At 41.6% G+C, this 15,083-nt stretch overlaps 1 protein-coding gene across 2 annotated transcripts in view; it reads right to left on the minus strand.

Moving 5' to 3' along the window:
* Positions 1–15,083, minus strand: part of vps35 (VPS35 retromer complex component) — a 46,364-nt gene that overhangs the window by 17,988 nt on the left and 13,293 nt on the right. For both annotated transcript variants that reach the window (XM_070856360.1, XM_070856352.1), the window contains exons 5-7: positions 11,471–11,653; positions 2,799–3,018; positions 796–879 (exon numbers count right to left, since the gene is read on the minus strand). In XM_070856360.1, coding sequence (XP_070712461.1) covers positions 796–879; positions 2,799–3,018; positions 11,471–11,653 — 487 coding nt within the window. The remainder of the gene's footprint in view (positions 1–795; positions 880–2,798; positions 3,019–11,470; positions 11,654–15,083) is intronic.

Here is a 15,083-nt window from a genome sequence, read left to right on the forward strand (position 1 = left end):
ACTAGAAAATCATTCAGGTGTTACACAAAGCCTACAAAGCCTTTTTAATGTGCATTAAATACACAGGCAATTCAGTGATTAGCATATTTGCACTTTAATTCTTACAGCTCTTCTGTTAAATGTCAAATGTATAGTCTCTTAAAGATTCTGTTATGTGATGAAACTGTCTAGCATCAGGTAAAATGCTTCTCATTTTGTGAGATTTTTTTTATTCAAAACAAAAAACCATAACACTGTGCCTAAGACAAATTTTCCCTTAAGGACAGTAATGCTTACTTTTTCTTGTTGACTCAAGTAACGGTTTAAACAATAAGTATAGTGTGTGTCTAATAGAGAGTACCAAACAAAGCTTTTCTCCATCAATATCAGTTCCGATACCTCAACTTATGGTATCTCTGTTATTCTCAAATTTAAAATATGTATATCAGCCAGTTGAATAATTTCTACATAAAGTAACATGAGGCCAGAGACTGGTGAAACACTAAAAGCGAGTCTGCAGCCTACTGTGAATGACTAAGTGATAGAAAGAGACAGTGAATTTCACAGTAACAGTCAAAGAAACTATATTTGAACTGTATCTAATATTTCCTATTTCATTTTTTACACACATTTTCCATTGTGTTGTCCATATTTTACTGTGTATGTTTTTATTGTCGAATACAATTGGAGGGGAAAACGAAGCATTTCACTGAACAATGTTAAGACATGTTGAGTACGGGACAATAATAGATCTACTTAATAAGGTCAGTATTGGTGCGATCACTGATCCAACAAACTAAATCACTGAATCATCACCTGAATGATGCACTCCATAAGATACTCCTGAGCCAATGAGTCTCTGCAGTTCACAACCTGCTCCAGCACTCCAGCGAGAACAATCTGTGGAGAAAATCAAAGAAGAAAAGCAGACAGATGACAAATTACCCAAATAGTTAAATTGTTGTACAGTAGGTGTCAGGACATGTCATATGTAGGAAATAAGACACTAATGAGAGAAAAGCAACAACTCTACAGAATCAACTAAAACGTAAGTCCTTGAATTTTGACACAATGAAGGCAAAGAGTAAAGCATCTGAAAAGCTCTAGAGAAAGATTTCATAATGAAAAGTGTTTAAGTAGCATTTCTTCAAAAAGCTAGTTCAGTATATTCTCGAGATGGTTTTTACCAAACACTCTATGGATTGATATATAACACTGCACTCAACACGCACTCTGAGCACTCAAGCATCATGTAACTTGATTGAGTGAGACAGTCATCATTCGATCATCTAATCAAATTCATTTGTATTTTAAAAAAAAGATAACCAGCTCTCTCTTCATTAAAGGTTATAGAGTGGCTTCTTTTGGGGTCAGTTGGGGTCCAGTGTCTTGCCCAAGGACACTTCGACATGCTGACCCATAGGAGCTGGGGATCGAACAACCGACCTTCTGATTGACGAACGACCCACTCTAGCTCTGAGCCACAGCCCATGCCTTGTGGAACTAATTTGAAAACACAACAACAAGTTTTGTGTCTGCCAAGGTAAATATAAATTTAAAAAACTCGGGCAGCAGCTGCAGCTAACACAAAAGGGACATATTATGCAAAATGCACTTTTTAAAGTCTTTTCAACATAAATGTGTCCTCGGGTGCGTACAGACCCTGAGCCTATTAGAAAAAAACCATCCTCTCTCTTTTTCAATCTCAAGGATGGCTAAATATCAGCACCTGTGACCCAACTTCAGACTTGAAAGCTGTAAGTTTTACCATGTTATTATGTTAGCAGGGAACAAAGGAGCAACCAGATTCCTCCAGACTGCAACCAGGACAGCAAGGAGACAAAGAACCACAACCGTCTTCCAGCCTGGCTCATTAACAGGCTAAGGAAGCAGCACACTGAAGAACCCTTCTTCTTCCCTTTTGAAGACGGGTAACAAACTAACTGGGCATATATAGCATAGCATGGCACATGGCACTATACACATGGCCAAGCAATGTTTAACATTATTAATGTATTGGTTTTGATTTACATTAATGTTCATTGAGATTATTGTGAGGTGTTGTAGTTTACTATGCAGTTGTAAAGTTCAGTTGATGTTAGTTTGTTCACGGAGACACATGGTATGCAACTAACCATCCTTTCCTAATTTTGCATCTTTATCCTACACACTCACACTAGCAGTTTTACAAATAGGCCTCAAACAAGAGACGAAGTTAAGCTAACAGCTACAGCACATGGCTTTCCTTTGTCTAACTCTGACCCACCAGGGGGTCTGGCAGCTATTTGTAGGAAGTCACCATTTGGTTGTCCCATCTTTTGGAGCCCTTCATGTTACATTCCTTTGCGAACACACCCCTACACACACACACACTCTACCAACTGGTTGTTGGCTAGTTGCACTTGATTTTTGTCTGACGTTATGTTTTAATCCACATGCTGTCTTCTTTAATATTGTACAAGAGTGAATACTGCCAACCTCTACTCTGTCAAGAATTCTGAAATCCTTCAATTAGCTATCAATATGGTAACTTTGGTTTTATTTAATAAGTTATCAATCATAATACCAAATTCATAATTTAGTTATTTTAACGAGACTGAATCATGTAATGTAAATGTAATCTTTTTCCTCATTTATTGAGGTGGTGCACGAATCAAGGTGGACTTTTCACCAATAAACCCAAATAAATCACTAAGCACTAATAAGCAAGGGGAAGAAATTAGTGCCGAACAAAGTTATCTCTGCAGACAAATTACACTGTAATAATCTTTTCTTTAAATAAATCTGATTACAAACAACAGACACAAACTAACACACACCTGTTTGTACTTGTCCACGTTGACACCCTCCAGCTGGCTGAGGCGAACTAAGTTGGTGCCCACTAGAATCCTAAGTTCTTGTCGCTCCTTTTCCCTCTTCTCTCGGTCTCGGCTGTGACCCTGATGCTGCATTCGCACCCATAACTTGTTCATTTCCGCAAAGTTCAGAAGGACAAAGTCGATGGAGTCATTGATATCACCAGTCATCTCCTCTGATCCCCTGTATAGTAAAGGATCAAAATTTAGAACAGGGATGCATGTCAAAATATTCAAAAAACAAGTTAACCCACTGACAAGGTGGGCATGTACGTAACAAGGTAGCTGTTGTAGATATGGATGAGGTATGCTGACACAAACATTACACTTGAAAGATGATTCCAACATGAAATAGTTTTTAAAGGAATTTTTCAACATTCACTTTCCTGCCAAAAGTAAAATGAGAGGTTCAATATCAATCTTATGTCAAGGAGTTAAATTCAGAGCTTGAGACTGAGAATGTGATTAGTGTAGCTTAGCATAATGTCTGGAAACAGAGAAAAGCCACCTTGGCTCTGTCAGTCAATCAGCGCCTCAAGTCACAAGTGATGCAGGCTCGGGAACCCTCTTGGGAAATGTCTATATTATCATAACCATTATTGTTATTACGCTCCAGCCCTTAAAGTATGTAGGATGCCCTGGCAGCAGGGTAGTTCTGACATCCCTCTACCCTGCAAAGTTTTCCAGCTCCTGTTCGAATAATCTTTGAATAGTTCATTGACTAGGACTAGGATTCTTTCAAATCCAGCCATCCATTTTCTGCCACTTATCTGGGGCTGGGTCACGGAGGCAGCAGGCTAGCCAAGGTAGTCTAGATGGCACAACACAAAGCTTATAATCATAGGTGAGGGTTGGAACATTTATTAGTTTAGATTTAGACTTTATTGTCCAGGAGGTCAAGTTATTCTTACAGTACAGGCTAGTACAACACAGGCAGTTTATTTTATTTAAGCTTTATTTAAAAACAGGCAACTCATTAACAATTATTATTCACAAAGGCAAAGGCGACCTTGCAAAAGCTCGAGGTAGGGGCTAAAAAGAAAGTTGGAAAGACAACAACACACATCCAAACATTTCCTACTCACCCAGTACTTGCATACAATCACAACAAGCAATTAAAGCTGCAGTTAGCTATGATAAGGTCCCTGCACATTTACACAAGTCAGGCATGCTGTAGCTGCAATGTCATTACTGGCCACCAAGTGATTAACGCAGCTCTGAATTTTCGTGTGGAAAGGGGTTATATGTCACTTCCTAGGTACACTGTGTGTGATTATCAGAGGGCTTAATTCCTATTGTTAGTAGTGTTGGGCTTCACTATACAGTGAATAGCGCATGGTGAAGACCGCATGTTTCTTTGTCTGTAAAACTATTGGGCTCCTTTCCCCAATGCCCCCAGTTTCACAGATAGGTGTGAAATCACCCCCGCGCCCAGCTCCACAGTCACCATTGGCCGGAGGGGACACATGATTTTACGACCGCAGGCCCACAAAACCAGTTCAACCCCACTGAACTCTCTTTCTCATCGTCTCTCCTAAAGTGGAGAGACCAGCTCTCCCCCTCTCTTTCTCATCGTCTCTCCTGAAGTGGAGAGACCAGGCTTTTCCTGCTCCCTCTCCTCCTGCAGAGGAGAGACCAGCTCTCCTGATCTTTCCTGAAGAGGAGAGACCAGCTCAACTCAGCTAAGCTCTGCCTCAGTGTGGTCTGTCCAGAGCAGCCACCTCCTTCATGGTAGCGACACAAGGTCCTGCCTGAAGTAAGCAGATCAGCGCCAGCAGGCACGACCCAGAGTCTGCCAGCTGATAACCAACAACAGGAGCACACCAGCAAGTTAGCACAGAGCTGCTAACTAACAGGAACAAAGGAGCGACCGGATTCCTCCAGCCTGCAACCACACAGCACGGACACGAACTACACCTTTCCTCCAGCAACAAGCTGAGAAAGCAGCACCCTCAAGGACACTTCGTCTCCCCTTTTAAGGACTGGTAACAACCTCTAACTGGGCATAATTAGCATAGCATTACTGCATACATGGTTTACCCTTGTTAATGTATTGACTTGCTTTAATGTTCCTTGAGTTTGATTATTGTGATGTGTTGCAGATTACTGTGCATCCATTAAGTTTAGTTGATGTTAGCCTACAAACTAACCATCCTGTCTTAACCTGCACCTTTATCTCTCTCACACACACAGTCTGCAACAGGCCACTGAGGGACAAAGCTAAGCTAACAGCACTTAGCTTTCCTTTGTCTGCCTCTGACCCACACCCCAGGGGGTCTGGCCATCACCATTTGGTCTCTCTCCCCCACCTTTGTGGGACCCATCTCACATTCCTCAGCCTTATCACACACACACACACACACACACACACACACACACACACACACACACACACACACACACACACACACACACACACACACACACACACACACACACACACACACACACACACACACACACACACACACACACACTCTTACACTCATATTATTTTAGTTTAGTCATAGAGATTTAGTTAGATTGTTTGATTGATTTTGTTTCTGCAACAGCAGATGTCTTTAATACCTACTCTGCTTCAGCTGTACTTACAACCAAAGTACAAGTCCTTAATGCATAACAAATGATGTCCCTGAATTTTGCTCTGTTTTAATAAATGTTTTAATACCTGCTGTCTCCGTTAATGTTGTACAACTGTGGACACTGCCAACCTCTACACTGTCAAGAACTCCAAAATCCTTCAGCTAGCTATCAATGTGGTAATTTTGGTAGTAATTATTAAATTAATTATAAAACATAATTCCAAATTGATAGTTTAGTATTTTTATGAGACTAAATCAATTAAAACGGCTGTCTTTTCCTCGTTTTTCGAGGTGGTGCCCCAATCGAGGTGGACTTTAATCAAAGTTCATTTATTTTAATAATTATTAATTATCTTTGATAATTATTAATTATTTCTGATAGCCAAATTGAACATTACCACTTGTTAAAGCACAACAGTAGGTAGCGCAATTATTGTAGACCAAATTGATGTCACAAGGCCAAGACTGAACAAACAGGTGAAATTTACAGTCAAGTAGAGTGATGTCCTGTTCCTCACCATGGCTGTGCCATTTGATAACTCAGAAGCTTTGCACGTTGACATCTTAGAAGTATTTTGTAAACACAAAATTTGAAGTAGATCTGGTTAATCTCAGTTTGGCAATTGGAATGTCAATCAAATTTTACAATAACTTTATTAAAGCTGCAAGCAGCAATGATTGGTCCTTCATACCTCTATGCATGTCGAGGTCTGCAGTGGCCACCACCATGATGCTGTTTACATGGCTCTGGATATTCATGCATTTTGGACAGAGCATGGAGGAGTTGAAGCTGAACCCAAAGAGCAACGTTCCCTCGCCCTGGTTAGGGAAACCGGGGCCTCCTTCTGGAGCCAGATCTGGGAGGGGAGCTTGCAGGTGAGCGCCTGGTGTCTGGGCCTGGATCCACGGGGCCCAGCCGGGCCAAGCCCGAAGGAACAATGTGGAACCGCACCCCTGTGGGCTCACCATCTGCAGGGGCCGCTACAGGGGTTGGGTGTGTGGAGAGTCGGGCAACAGGCCATGGCGGGGTCCTGGGCGTGCAAACCCCAGCATCGTAGACTGGCTCTAGGGACATGAAACGTCACCTCTCTGGCAGGGAAGGAGCTGGAGCTGGTGCGGGAGGCTGAGCGCTACCAGCTAGATATAGTTGGGCTTGCCTCCACGCACAGTGTCGGCTCTGGAACCGAACTCCTGGAGAAGGGCTGGACTCTCTTCTTTTCTGGAGTTACCCAGGGTGAGAAGCACCAGGCGGATTTGGGGATACTCACGAGTCCCCAGCTGAGCGCTGCTGTGTTGGAGTTCTCCCTGGTGAACAAGATGGCCGCCTCCATGTGACTACGGGTTGCTGGGGGGAGGGCTCTGACTGTTGTGTGTGCGTATGCGCCAAACAGCAGTTCGGAGTATTCGGCCTTCTTGCAGACTCTGGATGGGATCCTGGAAGGGGTTCCATTCTACTGGGGCGCTCACGTGGGCAATGACGGAGAAAACTGGAGGGGGGTGATTGGGCGGAACAGCCTGCCTAATCTGGACCAGAGTGGTGCTTTGTTATTAGACTTCTGTGCTAGGCATTGTTTGACCATAACAAACATCATGTTCGAGCATAAGGTGGTTCATAAGTGTACATGGTACTGACCACCTTAGGCCAAAAATCTATGATCGACTTTGTGGTCGAGTCATCAGATCTGCAGCCGTACACTGTGTTCCAAATTATTACGCATATGCTGTTTTTGTTCGTTTTTCCTAAATAGTCAATACAAATGACAGTCGGAACGATTTTTTAAATCCTCAACAATTATATTATAATCAGGATTTTATTAAACAAAACTTCAGATGATGACAACTGTTTTTTTTTTTTAAATAACTCCAAATTATTATGCACAACAGAGTTTCAAAGCATTCAAGAAGTTATAAAGAATTGAAAATGCAAATCTGTTGTATTCTCTGCATTAGGAGATTTTTTTTTTTCTCAAAATAAATGCTGTTTCAATCAAAAACATCTTTATAGGTCAAGTTACATGTTAACATAGGAGCCCTTCTTGAATAGCACCTTCACAACTCTCCCATCCATTGAACTTGTGAGTCCATGTATAGTTTCTGCCTGGATTTCATATAATTATGCCAGAATTGCCTCCCAGAGCTGCTGTTTTGAGGTATACTGCCAGTATACTGCCGCCCACCCTCATAGATCTTCCTTGTAAGGGTGCTCCACAGGTTCTCAATAGGTTTGAGGTCAGGGGATGATGGTAGCCACACCATGATTTTCTCTCCCTTTATGCCCATAGCAGCCAAGGACTCAATGGTATTTTTTGCAGCATGGGATGGTGCATTGTCTTGCATGAAAATGATTTTACTCCGGAAGGCACGGTTCTTCTTTTTATACCAAGGCAGGAAATGATCCGTTAGGAACTCCACATATTTTGCATAGGTCATTTTGACACCCTGAAGGGGCCTACCAGCTCGCTCCCCATTATTCCAGCCTAAAACATCACTCCACCACCTCTTTGCTGACCAACCACCAGCCACCATGGCCCAACAGCCTTGTTGGGCCAGAACTCCATCAATCTGGACCATCCAGTGTAGCACGACATTCATCAGTGAATAAAACTGTAAAAATTGGTCTTCATGTATTTCCAAGCCCATTGCAAACGTTTCTCCTTGTGAGCATTGGTTAGGGGTGGCTGAAATACAGCTTTATGCACAACTGCAAGCCTCTGAAGGATCCTGCATCGAGAGGTTCTTGGGACTCCAGACGCACCAGCAGCTTCAAATACCTGTTTGCTGCTCAGCAGTGGCTTTTTAACAGCTGCTGTCTTAATACGATGTATTTGCTTGACAAAAATCTTCCTCAATGCACCTTTATCTGAACGAACCCATCTGCGCTCTGAATCACACACATATCTTCTCACAGCGCGATGATCTCTCTTAAGTTTTCGTGAAAATTTCCACTGTTTTCATACCTTTTGCAAGGCATTGCAATATTTCACTCTTTTCATCTGCAGAAAGATCTTTCTTTCTCCCCATATTGCATGAAACCTGACTTGCGTAATAATGTGGAACAACCTCCTTAAGTAGTTTCCCTTTAATTAGGCTCACCTGCCAAATAAATGATCAAACCTGTCTGAAATTGATGTCACTGTTTTAAACAGACAGGAGAAACAACACAAGCAAAATGTTTCATTGAAAAACAAAAAAACAAAAGTTTATTTAACTGAAATCCTACTTGCATAATAATTTGGAACACAGTGTATGTCTTGGACACTCAACACTCAACTGATCACCACCTGGTGGTGAGTTGGATAAGATGGCGGGGGAGGCGGCCGGACAAACCCGGTAGGCTCAAACGTGTAGTGAGGGTTTGCTTGGACCATCTGGTGGAGGCCCTTGTCCGGGGGAGGTTGGGGACACAGAATCCAAGTGGGCCATGTTCAAAGCCTCTATTGCAGAGGCAGCTGCTGAGAGCTGTGTTTCAATAAAAGTTCATGTGGTGGAAAAGGGGCTAATAATGTATCATAAAGGTCTAAAGTGTTTTTCTGATGATTTTGAGATGGATGTGGTCAACCTGTTAGGATGAGTAGGTCAAAGTATAAAACTAGTCATTTCCTGTTGACGAGTAGATGTCTTCAGGCCAGCACTCTTGCAAATGTGATGATTTGACCATGCAGATTCCAATTATTAACCACTTTCTGTTTCATGGCAAAACTTTGAAATTGGAGGCCATGCCATTTGATCAACACTCAAGCGTTTAACGTTTAATCTTTAAAGTCTTTTCTACACACTGACCTAAAGTGGATCTGATTAACGTCTTTGGAGTAATTCACTGATTATAAGACTCAACCAAATCGCCAAAAATACACTGATAAGTGAAATTAAATTCAAGGTGGCTGACCTCCTTGTCAAACCAGGAGAAACAGATTAAGGAAGCAATTCGACGAAGTAGCTAGCTACTTTTCTCACTCTGTTTCTTTCATTCCATTATGTTGCTCACTGTATTGGATCACAATTTTTCATTACCATTTAATGTGCATTCTGACGCAAGCGAATAAACGTGACTCCATGTAATGCGAACACGATTTCTGATTTTCACCAGAAATAATGGCGAGGACAACAACTCATGATTCTACTCTACTTCATGTCACCAAACTACATCTTTTGTTTTGATTGACAGAGCCCTAACCGCAGAAATTACAGTGTGCATTTAACATGTGTGATCAAACTATCCCTGCCTTGAAGTCATTAAGTCTCAGTTGCTGTAAGAAATGGAAACAAAGCTGATAGATCACTAGACTGGCAGGATACAGTGGGGCAAAAAAGTATTTAGTCAGCCACCAATTGTGCAAGTTCTCCCACTTAAAAAGTTCATCTCAATACTTTGTTATATACCCTTTGTTGGCAATGACAGAGGTCAAACGTTTTCTGTACGTCTTCACAAGGTTTTCACGCTGGTATTTTGGCCTATTCCTCCATGCAGATCTCCTCTAGAGCAGTGAGGTTTTGGGGCTGTCGCTGGGCAACACGGACTTTCAACTCCCTCCAAAGATTTTCTATGGGGTTGAGATCTGGAGACTGGCTAGGCCACTCCAGGACCTTGAAATGCTTCTTACGAAGCCACTCCTTCGTTGCCTGGGCGGTGTGTTTGGGATCATTGTCATGCTGAAAGACCCAGTCACTTTTCATCTTCAATGCCCTTGCTGATGGAAGGAGGTTTTCACTCAAAATCTCACGATACATGGACCCATTCATTCTTTCCTTTACACGGATCAGTCGTCCTGGTCCCTTTGCAGAAAAACAGCCCCAAAACATGATGTTTCCACCCCCATGCTTCACAGTAGGTATGGTGTTCTTTGGATGCAACTCAGCATTCTTTCTCCTCCAAACACGACAAGTTGAGTTTTTACCAAAAAGTTCTATTTTGGTTTCATCTGACCATATGACATTCTCCCAATCCTGTTCTGGATCATCCAAATGCTCTCTAGCAAACTTCAGACGGGCCTGGACATGTACTGGCTTAAGCAGGGGGACACATCTGGCACTGCAGGATTTGAGTCCCTGGCGGCGTAGCGTGTTACTGATGGTAGCCTTTGTTACTTTGGTCCCAGCTCTCTGCAGGTCATTCACTAGGTCCCTCTGTGTGGTTCTGGGATTTTTGCTCACCGTTCTTGTGATCATTTTGACCCCACGGGGTGAGATCTTGCGTGGAGCCCCAGATCGAGGGAGATTATCAGTGGTCTTGTATGTCTTCCATTTTCTAATAATTGCTCCCACAGTTGATTTCTTCACACCAAGCTGCTTACCTATTGCAGATTCAGTCTTCCCAGCCTGGTGCAGGTCTACAATTTTGTTTCTGGTGTCCTTTGACAGCTCTTTGGTCTTGGTCATAGTGGAGTTTGGAGTGTGACTGTTTGAGGTTGTGGACAGGTGTCTTTTATACTGATAATGAGTTCAAACAAGTGCCATTAATACAGGTAACGAGTGGAGGACAGAGGAGCCTCTTAAAGAAGAAGTTACAGGTCTGTGAGAGCCAGAAATCTTGCTTCTTTGTAGGTGACCAAATACTTATTTTACCGAGGAATTTACCAATTAATTCATTAAAAATCCTACAATGTGATTTCCTGGATTCTTTCCCCCCATTCTGTCTCTCATAGTTGAAGTGTACCTATGATGAAAATTACAGGCCTCTCTCATTTTTTTAAGTGGGAGAACGTGCACAATTGGTGGATGACTAAATACTTTTTTGCCCCACTGTACTTACCATGTAAACAAATCATTGGTTCAAATCCCTCTGGGTACCTTTGTTGAAAGTAATCCTCCTCTACTGTCTATTGTGAACATAATATTCACTTTTTATTTTACATACACACAATTCCACTTTCTGTTGCAGCTTTAATTATTTTCTAGTCAACATTGTCAATGGAGGAATGGTAATTGAGTGAATTCTGATAGTAATGTCTCATTTTAGTAAATCATAATTCTATATCAACCCATTTATGCTGCAGAATAGCAAGCTGTGGGGAATTACAGTGGATGAGACAAAGAGAAAAGGCTCGATTTGCTTACTCTGACTGCTCTCCATCATCTGGCAGTATGTTGCGGGTACACTGCAACAGGTAGTTTCTGAGGAAGAGGCCCCTCAGTGGGTGCTGAACACCACGACACATCTCGACCAGGTCCTTCAGAATGTCCTTACGTGACTGGGGGAAGGAGCGGACGTACACCACACCCACTGTGATGAGCAGATAGCTGGGGGAGAGAGGGGCAAAGCAAAGTGGCTTGATCTGATAAGATGTTCATATTTTCCACTATTTTAATGTATAACCCCAAAACAAAAGTCTGTACCAAGCCTGATACCCATTTATGATACACAGCATGCTGAACTTAAATACAGTGCAGCCCACATATTAGGGGTAAGTATGGTGTTGACTCTTTATCAGTTAACACTTAAACAGCAGCAGGTAGTGGACATGCAGGAGGAATTTCATATTTTCATAGCTTGTGAGTTTCAGTACAGACAGCGCAGGGCTACTAATGTGTGTGTGTCAGTTTGTATGTCTCTGTAAAAAGATATGCCACAGGTGTGCCACTGCCTAGCTACTTTTTTCCACTTCTTTAGTAACAGTGATGATGAGATCTGTTACTCGTAAGGATGTTCCTATCAACTGGCTGCCTATCAAAATCAGCAGATTTTCTTTACAAATAACTTGAATTGTAGTCAGACTTCAACAATGAGAGAAAACAATAGTCAAATAGGTGACAAACAAATCTCTTACAGTGTTGTTCCTGCTCTTTTGACACTTTTTATGTCAACAACAGAAAAAGAACAGTGATTTTACTGCCAGCCAATCGCTGCCATTTCCTTTTTATTCTTATGACTCAAAATAGAGTCACACATATGTTGAAGGGAACCCACACATATATTGTGTGACTCTCCCGGTATTTTCCCAAATTTTTTTAGGTGTCCTCAAAATGTGGTAGTGGCTTGCCTCATTCAACGATGATAAGATGCAGCTGATTTCTGATCCCCAATCATTGCTTGTACTGGAATCTCTTCGCATACTTCCACATCTCTTTCCATTTTTCTCTATCCATATCCAGTACAGTTATGGTGCAACGTTTCAGGTCTCTAGCTCATTCCAACTTGCAGACAATTGAGTAAAGATAGATAAGCCACACCAACTTTGACCAATCGATGTGCCACTTCAGATTTTGTTTACTCCCCCGGAGCATGCACACCCAACTTGGGGAAATTCTGTTGATTGCTGTTTGCAGCTCTAGTTATAACAATGCAGATTACACTGCAATGTTGTGCAAACTGGACATCAAGAGGTTTATATCTATTTGAAAGGCAGCACTGCCTCTTTTCCTTTGCTCCTTTTTGCACTGCCAAGCCCACTTGCCATGTCCATGAGCAAGAACCACATTAGATTACTCATTTCAGCCCCTCTGATGCTTGTACCAAACGTGGTGAGTTCTCAAGTTGGTAGACCACTATCTGTTTCATAGCTAAACAATGAGATTCAAGGCCTCATCAGTGTCACGCTACTCAATGAAAACTCAATCTCTTTGTTCTAACAATGGCGACGGTGTGAGAAAACTCCTTCTTTACACAGTAAGGTCTAAGACCGACTGCCAACAGTTCACCATCCTAATAGCAGATCTTCTGCTTTACAGTGATGTGACCAGTCTGCTTGTACTGTCATGAAGCTGGGTAGATGCATACAGGAGTCAGGGATGCTACCATTTAGCTCTCTGTAAAACACATTAGACTGCACTCATGTTATGCTTGCAGCATCTTCACAAGTGCCTCTAGCTCATCACAATTGTTAGAGAGTTGACATTTCCTGTGATAATAGAGCCAGATAGTAGAGCCAGCTTGTATCTCCTTTGCCTAGCTGCTAGCTTAGCTTTACAGTCAGCACCAGCTCTGCATTCACAATATGGCTACTTCAGTTCAGCCAGGATGGGGTGTTTGACCCCATGTCCAGTCCATTGCAATGCAATTGGCTGTTCTGTACAGCAGATGATGACACCACTCTACTATTGATTTGTTACCACATGAAGTTTTGACAGTCAGAGTTGTGCCTTTGGGCCAAGATTTGTACAAGGGAATACATACAAATTAGATTCTTGTAGATGAGGCCATAGTGGCCTATTCTAGGGAGCTAACCCAGATTGAGTTTTATTTCTGGCCAGTGAAAGCTGCCCCCTGGAAGAAGGAGAAACAATGCATCCCTTTAACCTGGTGACTGGGTCTTAGTGAAGAATATGAGGCAGTGGTATTGGCGGAGACCAACGACAGGTGGTGTTACCCAAATTACGATTCTGTTACAAGTAAATGTAATTCAAATGACAGAACATTTCAAAACAAAAGACTTATATAATATTCATGATAGGAATCTAGGTGTCTTCGTACAGAAGTTACAGCTGCCATGTTTAGTCGACAAAATACTTGCTATGAAAAGGTGATACATTTTTTTGGTCCACAATTAGGTGTAATCGCTTTTGCTTTACATGGAAATGGGTTATCTTACACTATATAGGGGTTCACTAATGCAACCATGAAATGTTAAAGACCGATCGATTGACTGTTGAAACACCAGCAAGCTTTGGATTTTTTGTTAGCTAAGGCTGGGGGTTTGTGTGCAACTTTCAATTTGACTGGTGGTTCTTGTATGACGTCAATTCCAGATGCTACACATAATTTCACAGATGTCACTTCTGTTTTGATCTTTGGTCTGCTTTGCATCCTAAATTTAGTTTTACTGACCCCTTAGTTGGTTGGCTAATACTTTTGGGTCAAGGAAAGCAAGTATAGTACAGATAATCTTGCCAGTCATAAATGCAATATTATTATTTTTTTTGGATGACGAAGTGTTTCTTGAGTCAAAGCTGTGACCTATAGGTTTGCTACTACCTCAATAACTGCTAGAGCAATACAGCAAAAAAAAAAAAAGGCCCTTTAGCTAAAACAATATTAAATACTCATTCACACTTAGGGGCTGATGGTAAATGTGAGGACATTTATGATGAAAACTCTCTCTTATATTTGCAACCTTACTTGCATGTGATCTGGCTATTATGTAAGCATGTACCAAGGTGTTGATAACCCTTGCTTGCTGCCACTGTGGGAGCAGCACACGGTCTTAGAATAAAGCCATACTATTGCTTACCAATGGTGAAGAGGTGGTAAGACAACAGGATAGGCCACTACGTAATGCAACTAAAGTTTTTAATCTAACACTGTAGTTTCATGGTGTTCTTAGGGCTGATGCTGAGCTGAGCTGAGCTGAAGTGACATCAAGAGTTGGTTTGATTTGGAATTATGTGAAGCAAATCTCTAATGTGCTATATTATTCTACATATAATCATATAATGATTCTCTTACTATTTTTGAATTTTATAGTGATTTACCAATAAATTACTGATGAATTGTTTTGTTTGTCACAATAGCATGTAGAATTTAGTAATAAGTATCTTTATCCCCTTTAAGTGCTATGAAATGATTTAATGCATGTTTGCATAACTTTTAATCATTGAGTATATCCCTTTTTAGAGTCAAATGATGAAAAAAATGATTTTAAAAAAAGGGGACAATATGAAAGTGACTCAGCAAGTGAGCATCACGGTATACCATTTATTCACTTACTGTGCTTACCCTTGTACTGAACTGCAT

This window comes from Pempheris klunzingeri, chromosome 1 (assembly GCF_042242105.1).
Source record: "Pempheris klunzingeri isolate RE-2024b chromosome 1, fPemKlu1.hap1, whole genome shotgun sequence".
In the NCBI taxonomy this organism is placed as follows: domain Eukaryota; kingdom Metazoa; phylum Chordata; class Actinopteri; order Acropomatiformes; family Pempheridae; genus Pempheris; species Pempheris klunzingeri.